The sequence below is a fragment of the Onychostoma macrolepis genome, chromosome 16 (assembly GCF_012432095.1).
Source record: "Onychostoma macrolepis isolate SWU-2019 chromosome 16, ASM1243209v1, whole genome shotgun sequence".
Taxonomy (NCBI): Eukaryota; Metazoa; Chordata; class Actinopteri; order Cypriniformes; family Cyprinidae; genus Onychostoma; species Onychostoma macrolepis.
The window spans coordinates 10,597,661-10,611,978 of NC_081170.1; the positions used below are offsets into that span (position 1 = coordinate 10,597,661).

A 14,318-nucleotide genomic window follows, 5' to 3' on the forward strand; every position below is an offset into this window, starting at 1 on the left:
AAGAGATGATCTCAAAGGTATAGACCCTCTAATTTTAAGGTTTCTCGTGTGTCCACAACAAACTACATTTCCCGGCACACCGTGTGACGGCCGGACGTAGCTGGCTTCTGCTCGTGGCTGAACTTACACACACACACAGAGAGAGTGAACAACTGAGACAGCCTGCACATTTCAGAGGCACTGAAGGGCATTTTATACTCCTTAAGGATATTCCGTTACGTGAAAACCCTCGGGCTCCGTGTAACAATGGAGGCATATTTACGGAGCTGTCGCGATGTGCTTAAGGTAAGACTATGGTACAGTAACGTTACGCTTAAAGAGAGAGGTTTACGCGTGGTATGTTTGCTTCTACCATTTTACCCGCTTAAAATGTGCCAAGAGCTTGCACTGTGTGTTGCGATATACATAAACACGAGTGTGTTCGCCGTTTATGATGGCTTGGTGTGATAAATAATGAATGCTTTGTTTGATATACACTTGATATTGACACAAGTCGTATGGTGTGACGCGCGGGCAAAGACCCTGGCCGCATGCGCCGATGATAGAAACGACCACATGCATTGAGAGAAAGTAGGCAAGCATGTTTGTTTATGTTTATTTGTATCATCTTATTTAAAAAGTTAATCGTCATGTACCAGTAAATTATATTAATATATTTGGAACACGTATGGCTAAAATGTATAGCCTAATTGTGAAAATGTAATGTTCTATATATATTATTAAGTGTGTGTGTGTGTACACACTGCCGTTCAAAAGTTTGGGATTAGAAAGATTTTGAAAGATGTTTATTTATTTTATTTTTTTAAAGAAGTCTCTTATGCTCATCAAAGTTGTATTTGTTTGATCAAAAATACAGGATTTTTTTTGTTTTGTTTTGGTTTTTTTGATGGTAAAGTCTTTGTGAATAAATGCTGTTATTTTGTACTTTTTATTCATCAAAGAATCCTGAAAAAAGTATCAGAGGTTCCAAAAAAAAAAAAAAAAAAAAAAATTAAGCAGCAAAAACAGTTTCTAACATTGATAATAAATCAGAATGATTTCTGAAGGATCATGTGACACTGAAGAACTGAAGTAATGGTTGATGAAAATTCAGCTTTGTATCACATTAATAAATTAAATTTTACAGTATATTAAAATGGAAAACTGTTATTTTAAATCAATATTTCGCAATATTACTGGGTTTTTTTCTGTATTTTTGATCGAACAAATGCATCCTTGAGGAGCAGAAGAAATGTCTTTAAAAAACATTAAATATCGTACTAATCCCAAACTTTTGAACAGCAGTGTATATAAAATATTATTATTATTATTATTATTATTCACTATACACACAATTTTACACACATAAATGTACACACATTTATCATTTATAAGTGTACACTATTAAAAACGGTTCAAAACAAATTTAATGAGCTTTTTGGTGCAAATGGACCTTTTGGAGCTTCAGATAGGGACTATTTTGTAAAGGTGCTGTTAGTGTGTTTAGTCAATAGGAACAATTCCCACTTTTCTAGTTTTTCAGCTTAATGTACTCAGTTTCAAAACTGAAGGTGGCCCTATTTGCAGAGGCAATAACACCTGCTGTCTGGTGCACATGATCCTGACAGCATCTGTCCAACAATAATGCATCTCTCTACCCTAAACACTGTTGTTTTAAACCCAAACACCCTGACACCTGCACTCGCCCACTGCTGGGTGGATATACTGAAGCCCCCTGTTTACCTTCAGACTCAGCTCGTGGAAGCAAGCAGAGATGTTTCCTTTAACTAATTCAGTCAATGATTGAAAAAATTTTTTACGGTTGCACTTGTGGTTAAAGTGCTTTTTGTGTGCACTGAAGCGTGAGGTTGCAAATAGAGCGCACACAAGAGCTCTTTTCCACCCTGACCCAAGACCCGCAGGTTCTGTACTGTTTACTCACTGTCCCGTGGTCCATTTCACATTGCAGTGACTAACTTCCTGCGCTGTCCTCCGGCCATGCACATATGGACATGAATAAGCATGTTTTTTTCCTGCACTTCCCCATCTAACAAGGATTTTGGTGATATCACATGAGAAAGAGAGATCTTGCCAAAACCTCACCCTAAACAAGCCTCAACCCTGGTCTGTGCCAGCTGTGAGCTCAGTCTCTGTGTTGACAGTCCGTCGTCCAGCGTTTCAAACAAACCCCAGCTGGTTGCCCAGATCAGAGTACATCATTTAATGCTGACGTCACAGATGGCTTCTGTATTCGGCTGGAGTAATGGAGCAGGCCAAATGCTAATTAACGCTGGACGAGGAGTCATCATGGGGAGAGATAAAAGGTTTTATTGAATCCAGGGCGATGCATTTGGTGTTATTCTATTAAAAGTGCTCTTCATCTTGCAAGTGGTCCAGCAAATAGGCTTCAATATACAATCATAGGTTCTTAAGTTCCCAAAAAAGAGAGAGAGAGAAAAGCACATTTTAAGTAACATAAATGTAGTCCTAACAAACTACATTTTTATTTTTTATAAGGAAAGTAATACTTTTATTCAGCAAGGCTGCATTAAATTGACCAATAATGAGCACTGAATCAGCATATTTAGAATAATTTATAAAAGATCATGTGACAGTGAAGACTAGAGCAATAGTGTCTGCTGAAAATTCAGCTTTGCCATCACAAGAACAATATATTTAAAAAGAAAAGAGTTATTTTAAATTGTAATAATATTTTACAATATTACTATTTTTACAGTAGTGCATATTCCAAGTCTTCTGAAGCCATACTATTATTCATGTTAGGAACAACACTGAAATTTAAAGGGATATTTCACCCAAAAATGAAAATTCTGTCATTAATCACTCACCCTCATGTTGTTCCAAACCCGTAAGACCTTCATTCATCTTTGGAACATAAATGAAGATATTTTTAATGAAATCTGAGGGCTTTCTGACCCTGCATGGACGGCAACACACAACTACCACGTTCAAGGCCCAGAAAGGTAGTAAGGACATTGTTAAAATAGTCCACGTGACATCAGTAACCTTCATTTTTATGAAGCTACGAAAATACTTTATGTGCGCAAAGAAAACAAAAATAAAGACTTTATCTTCATTTGTGTTCTGAAGATGAACTTCGGAAGATGAAGGTCTTGGTTACAAGACATGCAAAAACAAAAGCCATTATTGTTAACATTAAATATTTTCGCACAGTATTTGAATATGTGTAAGCGTGGATGAGATTTTCATCTAATAAAAACAAGTCTGTTCCTTACAAATGTATAATTTGACTATTTAGTGCATATTGCCTGTTTTTATGGAGATTTTTTTCTCTTTATTGTTTTATTGTATGAGTTAGAGCAGTGTCACCATTCATCAAAACATCTCCTTTTGTGTTCCAAAGAAAAAAAGCAAGTTATACAGGTTTGGATGTTGAGTAAACAATGACATAATTTTCATTTTTAGATTAACGTTCCCTTTAAGAACAAATATTAACCTTAAAAGAAAATGAGTTTTGTTGTCATTCGTGTTATCAGCTGTATAGTGCTGTACTATATCTGGTGAGAAGCCACAAAATGTGTTTTATCTCTGACACATTGTACTCCACCTCCCACCGGCTTGCGGTTATATAGAGTGACTGGGTGATCATAAGTTCAACATTGTTTGTCAGATGAAGCACTTTTGTGGAGCTGGAAGTCCCCACAGCCTATTGGATGCATTTTCAGCTTGTCATGTACTTGCTGCTTGCTGTAAATATTTGTGCATAGTTAATGTCACGGAAACCTCAAACAGACGTTTCAGTTTTGCATTTCAGCCTGGTTTAATAGAGGCCACCAAAGCCTTATTATGAAGAACTAGGTTTGCAGTTATACGTTATGAATTCTTGTCCTATATTAGTCCAGCAGCCTGTGACACTGTTCTGTTTCATTCTCAGGGTTGTAGTAAGAACAGCCCAGGGCTGCATGTCGTAATGGGAAATGAGGCTTGTGATGTGGACTCCATGGTATCAGCCCTGACCTTCGCCTACTTTCTTTCAAAGGTATGCAATGCCCAACCGAATAAACCACTTTTGCTGCGGTGGGCTTGAAAAATTGTGCCCGAGATAATAGACGTGATAATTCTGGATAAGTTTTGTTCATCGTTAATGTTGTCGTCTCGTAGAGTCTTGATTGTAAGAGGATGCCGGTCCCTGTGCTCAACATCCCACGGGCTGAGTTCCCCTTGCGCTCTGACAGCACCTTTCTGCTGAGAGAGACCGGTCTGTCGCAGGACTGCCTGCTGTTCAGGGACGAGGTGGACCTCCACGGCCTGCACAAGAACAAACAGCTGACGCTGACGCTGGTCGACCACAATGTTCTGCCCAGGTCAGTCTTCAGTTTTGTAGCACAAATGCAATGTGTGTACTACACCATGTATCATCTTCCATCGTCACATATAAAAGGAATGCAGTTTTAGATTAATTAATTAACTGAATTTTCATTTTAATATATGTAAAATATATTCAAAATAAATATTAATGTTCAAAGGTTTGGGGTCAGTAAGATTTGTTGTTGTTGAAAGGAATTAACATGTTTATTACGCAAGGATGCATTAAATGAATCAAAAGTGACAGTAAATACATTTATAATGTTACAAAATGTCTATTTCTATTTTAAATAAATGCCATTCTTTAAAGAATCCTAAAAAAAAGTCACGATTTCCAAAAATAAAAAAAATTAAGCAGCAACAAAACATTTGAAAATGTTTCTTATGCACCGAATCACTATTAAGATAATTTCTGAAAGATCATGTGATGTGAAGACTGGAGTAATAACTGTTACAAATTTAGCTTTGCTATCACATGAATAAATTATGCTTTAAAATATATTATAATTGCAAACTGTTATTGTAATTTTAAAATGGTGAGCATATAGGAGACTTTAAAAAAAAAAATCATAATCTTACCTGCCACAATCTATTGAACAGTAGTAGTTATGTGTTCAATATAGCAATGATGCATTTATAATAATAATAATTAATTGCAATAGTATTATGAAGAATTTTACTGCACCATATACCTGCTATACATTTTTGTATATGTGTGCTAAAAGGGTCTCTTTAAAAATGAATGGCAACAAAAATAAATATCAGAATATTGTAAAATATTATATACAGGTGCTGGTCATATAATTAGAATATAATCAAAAAGTTGATTTATTTCACTAATTCCATTCAAAAAGTGAAACTTGTATATTATATTCATTCATTACACACAGACTGATATATTTCAAATGTTTATTTCTTTTAATTTTGATGATTAGAGCTTACAGCTCATGAAAGTCAAAAATCAGTATCTCAAAATATTAGAATATTACTTAAGACCAATACAAAGAAAGGATTTTTAGAAATCTTGGCCAACTGAAAAGTATGAAAATGAAAAGTATGAGCATGTACAGCACTCAATACTTAGTTGGGGCTCCTTTTGCCTGAATTACTGCAGCAATGTGGCGTGGCATGGAGTCGATCAGTCTGTGGCACTGCTCAGGTGTTATGAGAGCCCAGGTTGCTCTGATAGTGGCCTTCAGCTCATCTGCATTGTTGGGTCTGGTGTCTCTCATCTTCCTCTTGACAATACCCCATAGATTCTCTATGGGGTTCAGGTCAGGTGAGTTTGCTGGCCAATCAAGCACAGTAACACTATGGTCATTGAACCAGCTTTTGGTACCTTTGGCAGTGTGGGCAGGTGCCAAGTCCTGCTGGAAAATGAAATCAGCATCTCCATAAAGCTTGTCAACAGGAGGAAGCATGAAGTGCTCTAAAATTTCCTGGTAGATGGCTGCGTTGACTGTGGACATCAGAAAACACAGTGGACCAACACCAGCAGATGACATGGCAGCCCAAATCATCACTGACTGTGGAAACTTCACACTGGACTTCAAGCAACATGGATTCTGTGCCTCTCCACTCTTCCTCTAGACTCTGGGACCTTGATTTCCAAATGAAATGTAAAATTTACTTTCATCTGAAAAGAGGACTTTGGTCCACTGAACAACAGTCCAGTTATTTTTCTCCACAGCCCAGGTAAGATGCTTCTGACGTTCTCTCTGGTTCAGAAGTGGCTTGGTAGCCCTTTTCCTGAAGACGTCTGAGCATGGTGACTCTTGATGCACTGACTCCAGCTTCAGTTCTCTTCTTGTGAAGGCTTTGCTTGACTGTCAAGTCAACTGCATTTAATATGCTTTGATACAGCACTCTGTAAACAGCCACACCTTTCAGTAATGACCTTCTGTGACTTACCCTCTTTGTGGAGGGTGTCAATGTTCGTCTTCTGGATCATTGCCAAGTCAGCAGTCTTCCCCATTATTGTGGTTTCAAAGAACAAGAGATACCCAGAATTTATACTGTAGGGATGGTCATTTATTGAAAGTCAAATGTAAATATTCTAATATTTTGAGATACTGATTTTTGACTTTCATGAGCTGTAAGCTCTAATCATCAAAATTAAAAGAAATAAACATTTGAAATATATCAGTCTGTGTGTAATGAATGAATATAATATACAAGTTTCACTTTTTGAATGGAATTAGTGAAATAAATCAAATTTTTGATGATATTCTAATTATATGACCAGGACCTGTATTAATCTAATTAGTGCACCACTACATATGAAGTGATTATTGTACCGAACCTGTGACCACAGAAGCAGGATTCGTACTGAGACATTTTACCTATATATTAATATAAATAATATAACCCATAAAATAATATGTGTGAATAAATATTATAAAATGGAATATATAAATATATATATTTATATAATTATAGATTATATAAACATTGATATAGATTTTTATTTTTTTTAAATCTGTGCAATGCCAGTCAACTTTTAGCCAGTCAACAGTTCTGTGTTATTCTGTAGTGCTGACAGTGAGCTGGAGGACGCAGTTGTGGAAGTGATTGATCATCACCTCCTACAGAGGCCCACATCCCCCTCCTGTCCAGTCACTGTGGAGCCCGTGGGCTCCTGTGCCACCTTGGTGACTGAGCGCATTGCCCAAAAAGCACCGGAGGCGCTCGACCAACAAGTGGCTCAGCTTTTATACGGTGAGTGTCATGGCGATGCGATAAACACGGAGAGGAATGTGAGCTCTCACAGCATGACTGCGGCTCAATCTGTTAGACGCTGTTAGACATCAGATGGGCTCAGCATGATCTTCAGTGGCATTTAGCTAGAGGAGATACTTGAAAGAGATGTGAGATGTCAGCAGAAAGATAACATCTTGCAAAATGTATGTGTTGACAGGTACCATTATCCTAGACTGTGTTAACATGGCACCTGAAGCAGGTAAAGTCACCCCTAAGGATAGCCAGTACGCCGTCTTTTTGGAGAAGCGTTTTCCAAAACTGCCTCAGAGGGGCGCTCTCTTTCAGTCGCTACAGAATGCCAAGTTTGACGTGTCAGGTGAGAGGATCTTGTACTGTGTAGGTTAATGAAACAAACCACTTCACGAAGGCATATTAAACGGTATAATTTGAAAGCATGAATTCGTTCAAAGTAATTTGACGGTACTGTCCTGTATTTCAGGCCTCTCTACGGAACAGATGCTGTTGAAAGACATGAAAGCAGCGTCTGGTGAGGATCTGAAATTGGCTGTCAGTGTCATTTACATGACACTAGAGGTCAGTGCTGTTATGACATATTTCACTTGACCTCTAAAAGCTTCTACGATTTCTGAAGCTTGGAATGTATTGATTTGGCTTTTTAACAAAAACAGTGTTATTTATACTGATATCTATGCAGATATATACCATATATTTTAATAATTTTATTTGAATTTTTGTGACTTGATCTGTGTTTTTAAAAGATTTAATTGCACCCTTAAAAAGAAGTACAAATTTTTTTTTTTTTAATTGCTATAGTAAAATTCTGTAATGTCCATTCATTGAATATTTCTTTTTCTTTCATTGTCTTTCTTTCAAACGGACACAATCAAAGGAAAATAAAAATAAATATAAGAATAACATTTCGTTTTTAGTTTGTTTGTTTTTTGAACAGTGAAAGAAGTAATATGTGACCCTGGACCACAAAACCAATCATAAGTAGCACGGGTATATTTGTAGCAATAGCCAAAAAAAACATTGTATGGGTCAAAATTATCTATTTTTCTTTTATGCCAAAAATCATTAGGATATTAAGTAAAGATCATGTTTCATGAAGATATTTTGTAAGTTTCCTACCATAAATATATCAAAACTTTTTTTTTTTTAGTAAAATGCATTGCTAAGAACTTCATTTGGACAACTTAAAGGCGATTTTCTCAATATTTTGATATTTTTGCACCCTCAGATTCCAAATTTTCAAATAGTTGTATCTCCTAACAAACCAATCAATGAAAAGGTTATTTATTCAGCTTTCATATGATGTATAAATCTTGATTTCAAAAAATTGACCCTTATGACTGGTTTTGTGGTCAATGGTCACACATATTACTAACATGATCATTTCAATACAGGTTTTAAACAATAAAACTCATTTTTTAGTGATTGAACATCACACATTACTCACACCTCAGTCTGTTTTATTAAGTATTAAATGAGATGTAGTACTGAACAATTGTTTGCTATATGTGCAGAATGTTGTTTTCTTAAAAGCTGCATCTTGAAGTTATAAAATACTTATAGCGCAAGTTGCTGAATAAACAGCAATGTGATGCATGGCCAAAAACAAAAGATTCTTGTTTTATGCATGTGTATACATATGTGAAAGAGGCACCCAATCTGTTTTGTTCAGTGCTGAATATCCAGCGATAAGTTAAGATAAATTATGGGAATAAAAATGCTGATTACAATACATAACATTGTATTGGTGTATCTCTGTAATTTATAAGTTATGTATGCAAGCTCATTGCATGCTTGCAGCATTTCTAAAACTGATGCTTACTTTAAATTTAGAAGATCACATGCAAATTACATGTTTCGTCCTAAATGAAGTGAATCTTGTGTTTGTGCTGTGCATTTAGCCTCAGTACTCGGTTCCACAAAGACAGAGAGGAAATGTAGACTCTGAAATGTAAGGAGCTACTGTTGTGGGCACAAAGTGTGCTCATGTGCCCATCCTCATGACTCATGTGAATTCCTCATTAATACCGAAGCACAACCGATTCCAAGTCAGACACACCCAGACTCACCGCAGGGCTGGGCGGCCTGTCTCGCACACCCACTGATTACACCAGACGTTAACCTCCGTGACAGACTGTCCTCTTCTCTCGTTAATACACATACAATAGTATGACATGAGGTTGCTGAATCAGATGTGAGAAGTATCAACACTTTCTTTGTTCACAATACAGGAGACTGGGGGAAATTTGTATTTTTATTTATTTTATTGGTATAAGAAATCCAAAGATTTCAAATCGGCCCCAAAATGTTAATTATAACACTTGAAAGATTTATGACATTACCCATAGAATATCGATTATTACTTCAAAGTAAAAATGCCACTTATTTAAAGTTTATTACGTAATTATTTTAACTGTCAAATTGCCAAAAAAGTGAATCAGAAATATTTGTCATATGATTCTGAAGATATCAGAGGTATTTCATAAAATGAAACAATGTTTGATCTGTGCATATTTTAAAGATTATATTTTTCAGAAATATATTTATATTTCATTAAAATACACTTACACTAATGAAATTTTATTAATGGCTTAAACAAAGATATATGTTGGAATTCGAAGGCATCGATAATAATATGCATCTCATTTAAAAATGTTTTAGAAAGTGAAATAATTGCAGTTTTTTCCTCCTTATGATGCTCACATGTTAAAAGTGCTGTTCTGTCTTTAGGCTTTTCTTCAGCGGCGTGGACTACAGCAGGACCTTTGTGAGTTCTGCCACAATTACAACTACAACCTGGTGGTTGCCATGACAATCTCTTTCATTGACAACAAGGAGCCCTTCCGACAGCTAGCCGTCTACAGCTCCAGCACTGTCTACAGGGAAGAGGTGCTCATACTTTATATCTTTCCAGGAATTAAGCTTTAATTGACTCTGCATATTTGACCAGGTTATTAATAGTTAAAATAATAGCAAATTAATTTTGAAACAAACAGCACACTCTTCACCTTGAAGGATTCATCAAGTATTTGATCAAAGTATTTTATGATAAACCCTCAGCAAAAATTAATTATTTTTTAACCTTGTTCATCAAAGAATTCTGAAAAAAAATGACCACAGTTTCCACATGTAACACTGAAGACTAATGATCCTGAAAATTCAGCTCTGTCATCACAGGAATAAATTACATTTTAAAATGATTAAAATAATAGTATTTCACAATATTCACTGTCATTTTTATCAAATAAATGCAGCCTTGCTGAGCATAAGAAACTTCTTACCAAAACATTAAACATCTAACTAACCCCAAACGTTTCAACAGTAATGTATAAAATAAAATAAATACACATTTTTTTAAATAATAGATCAAATTAAAGATTTTTCTCACTTTACTAATTGATATCTGCATTTTCTTTTTTTCATAGATGAGTAAAGCACTAGAAAAAGCCAAAAACCCCAGTCTGGACCTTAAGCCAATGAGCAGTCCATATCCAGATGTGAAGGCCTTTATACAGGGTAACACATTAGCATCCCGCAAGAAGGTAATGCCCATAATCACAGACTTCCTGAAGGAGAGGGAAAGAAAATTGTATCAAAATGTGAACATGGAGGACCTAGATCTGGACGATGATTGCATTCAGGACCAGAGTGACTCTCAACAATGTCCCGAGGACGCTGGGATAGAGGACGATGGTCAGGTTCCTCCAACGCCAATGAACAGTCTGGTAGAGGGTTGTCCCTTAGACAATGGCTTACCAAAAATCAGTCCTGAGGCTTTGGTGGAGAAAGTTAGCAAGATGGCCAGCATGGAGGACACGTCTTCTGAGGGACAGTGATGAGAATCTGTTGTCCAAGAGATTCTTGAATAAGAGCTGAAGAAGGAAAGTCCTTCTGAGTCTTCAAGAGGATGAAGTGCATATCCAACAGTGCTGCTTGAGAATGAAATGGCACTTTTTTTGACCTGGTTAACTCACAAAGGTACGATACAGTCTGAAGAGACCATTCTGTTGACTTTGTAAGGACTGGTACATGATCGTTCAAATGGAGCATTACAGAAATGCATTATATAAAAAAGTGTTTAAAGTTTGACTATCGTTAAAAAAAATAAAAAATTCAGGTTTAGGCTGTTTATTTATTGTTCACAGTCGTATTCATATTTGATCTTCTAAATTAATCAGAAGGCTCGTTGAGACATATGAACATTTAAACATATTATCTAAAATTGACAATAAGCACCCAGTGCAAGCTAGCAACTGACAATTAATAGAATAAACTGATTCAGAATTAATTTCTGGTATTATACAATTAATTATAACGTGGTAGCTATCGTTGCTTTTGATGCAAATAACATACTTCATTCTTTGTAGTGTTAATTAAAGAAGTTATTTTCAGCTTGTCTGCAGATCATGTATGTGGCATGGCATTGATTCCCCCAGAAAATTGTTTTGATTTTTCCCTTGATTTACAAAACCGAATGGAAAATGCATTTATAGTAACACTCTTACAGTATTATCCTAGTCATAATTTCAGTTAAACTTTGAAACAATACTAGAGTTGCATATTTACATTTATGCATATGTTAATATATATACATACAGGTGCTGGTCATATAATTAGAATATCATCAAAAAGTTTATTTATTTCACTAATTCCATTCAAAAAGTGAAACTTGTATATTATATTCATTCATTACACACAGACTGATATATTTCAAATGTTTATTTCTTTTAATTTTGATGATTAGAGCTTACAGCTCATGAAAGTCAAAAATCAGTATCTCAAAATATTAGAATATTTACATTTGAGTTTGAATAAATGACCATCCCTACAGTATAAATTCTGGGTATCTCTTGTTCTTTGAAACCACAATAATGGGGAAGACTGCTGACTTGGCAATGATCCAGAAGACGAACATTGACACCATCCACAAAGAGGGCAAGTCACAGAAGGTCATTACTGAAAGGTGTGGCTGTTTACAGAGTGCTGTATCAAAGCATATTAAATGCAAAGTTGACTGGAAGGAAGAATTTGGGTAGGAAAAGGTGCACAAGCAACAGGGATGACTGCAAGCTTGAGAATACAGTCAAGCAAAGCCGATTCAAACACTTGGGAGAGCTTCACAAGGAGAGAACTGAAGCTGGAGTCAGTGCATCAATAGTCACCACGCTCAGACGTCTTCAGGAAAAGGGCTACCAAGCCACTTCTGAACCAGAGACAACGTCAGAAGCATCTTAACTGGGCTGTGGAGAAAAAAAACTTGCACCTGCCCACACTGCCAAAGGTAACAAAAGCTGGTTCAATGACCATAGTGTTACTGTGCTTGATTGGCCAGCAAACTCGCCTGACCTGAACCCCATAGAGAATCTGTGGGGTATTGTCAAGAGGAAGATGAGAGACACCAGACCCAACAATGCAGATGAGCTGAAGGCCACTATCAGAGAAACCTGGGCTCTCATAACACCTGAGCAGTGCCACAGACTGATCGACTCCATGCCACGCCACATTGCTGCAGTAATTCAGGCAAAAGGAGCCCCAACTAAGTATTGAGTGCTGTACATGCTCATACTTTTCATTTTCATACTTTTCAGTTGGCCAAGATTTCTAAAAATCCTTTGTTTGTATTGGTCTTAAGTAATATTCTAATATTTTGAGATACTGATTTTTGACTTTCATTAGCTGTAAGCTCTAATCATCAAAATTAAAAGAAATAAACATTTGAAATATATCAGTCTGTGTGTAATGAATGAATATAATATACAAGTTTCACTTTTTGAATGGAATTAGTGAAATAAATCAACTTTGATGATATTCTAATTATATGACCAGCACCTGTATATTTTTTTTCAGTGCCGCCTGTTTGTCTGCAAACAGTGCAAGTATTTAAGCATTTATGCAGTTCCTGTTGGGATGAGTCAAAATGATTGTGTGGTAATTGGCAGCGTGTCAAAGATGCAGTCCATAAATCTTAAATTGATGACGTTATGTCATTTTATATCACGACGCATCAGATGTAAATGAAGATGAACATGTATTGGATTAGTACATCTTGTCATGATTCCCCAATAATATTGTAAAGGAGTTATTATTGGTACGTGAAAAGTGAACGTAACCCCTCTGTGGCCTTTTGCATGTTATAGGTGTTAACTGACCTGCTCCTGGTTAGAATCAGGGCACCTGCATTTTAGTCAATGAGATTTTACCATTAACTACCAAAGACCTCAGTTGTATTTGTGTGTTCGGCATGTTAAACATTTGATCATTTGAGATTTAAAACTTTAGTATTCAGTTCTTTTCTATTATGTTATCTTACATAATTTATTTGATGGCTCTGGGTACATTAGGGTTGAAAAACATTAGTTTGTTGAGATTTTCATGGACAGCCCGTTTGATTTGTTATACGGCCAGCAGCTTATTTGCAGATTCAATCATACTTGGACTATCATCATAATTACAGTATTCATTTTTTTAATAAATACAAAAGCTCAATCCAAGGCATTTTAAAGGCCTAACTGGACGAATCTTATATAATGACATGTTCTGTCAGACAGTTATATAAAGAGTTTTTTTTCCCCATAGAAGATAAAGGGCTAATGTAGATATGACTTAATTAACAGTTCAGCAAAATCAGTTAATATTGGACGTGAAACCTATAAGATGGTATGTTGGTGTTTTGAGGTGTTGTGTATCCCCTGTGATTTAACCCCGACTGTTGGTTTGGTGAGATTTGACAGGGGGACAGCAGAGGATTGCTGCATGCTGCCTCAGGAGAACTAAGCACATACTAGTCGATTCCGCCAAACTATATAACTCCAATATCATAATAATGTTGTATGAAATGTTGATTTGATGTAAATGTATTGATGTGCTACGCTTGTTAAACAGGACATTCAAGAGCACATACTCTGTCAAGTATTTTATTGCCACGGACTTTTTTATTTTAAGTTCTCTGACTCATTATGAATAAAACATTTTCAAATTGTTCCATATGTGGTTTGTGAGCTCTTTTTTTAAATTATTGTTCTTGTGCACTAATAGTTTGGTGTCAGTACCATTTTGTAATGTTTTTGAAAGTCTCACCAAGGCTGCATTTATTTGATCAGGAAAATAATTAATATAGTGAAATTTTATTACAATGTAATAAACAAATACAGATAGTTTTAAAAATGTATGAAATGTCAACATTCATTGCTCCAGTTTTCAGTGTCACATAATCCTTATAAATCATTCTAATGTGCTGATTTGGTGCTCAAATAACATGT

The 14,318-nt window shown here is 35.8% G+C and overlaps 1 protein-coding gene across 1 annotated transcript; it reads left to right on the forward strand.

Moving 5' to 3' along the window:
- Positions 1-2: 2 nt before the first annotated feature.
- Positions 3-14,040, forward strand: prune (prune exopolyphosphatase). Its single transcript, XM_058747800.1, has 8 exons — positions 3-285; positions 3,896-4,000; positions 4,123-4,325; positions 6,860-7,044; positions 7,244-7,402; positions 7,526-7,620; positions 9,790-9,948; positions 10,485-14,040. Exons 1-8 carry the CDS (start codon positions 247-249, stop codon positions 10,893-10,895), a joined length of 1,356 nt encoding a protein of 451 aa, XP_058603783.1. The 5' UTR covers positions 3-246; the 3' UTR covers positions 10,896-14,040.
- Positions 14,041-14,318: the final 278 nt, after the last annotated feature.

What these genes read in the sequence shown, in the direction of transcription:
- prune (XM_058747800.1), top strand. Translation starts at nt 247, where the DNA reads ATGGAGGCATATTTACGGAGCTGTCGCGATGTGCTTAAG. An exon ending in GACCACAATGTTCTGCCCAG is followed by an intron (nt 4,326 to 6,859) that starts GTCAGTCTTCAG and finishes GTTATTCTGTAG; the next exon opens with TGCTGACAGTGAGCTGGAGG. An exon ending in TGCCAAGTTTGACGTGTCAG is followed by an intron (nt 7,403 to 7,525) that starts GTGAGAGGATCT and finishes CCTGTATTTCAG; the next exon opens with GCCTCTCTACGGAACAGATG.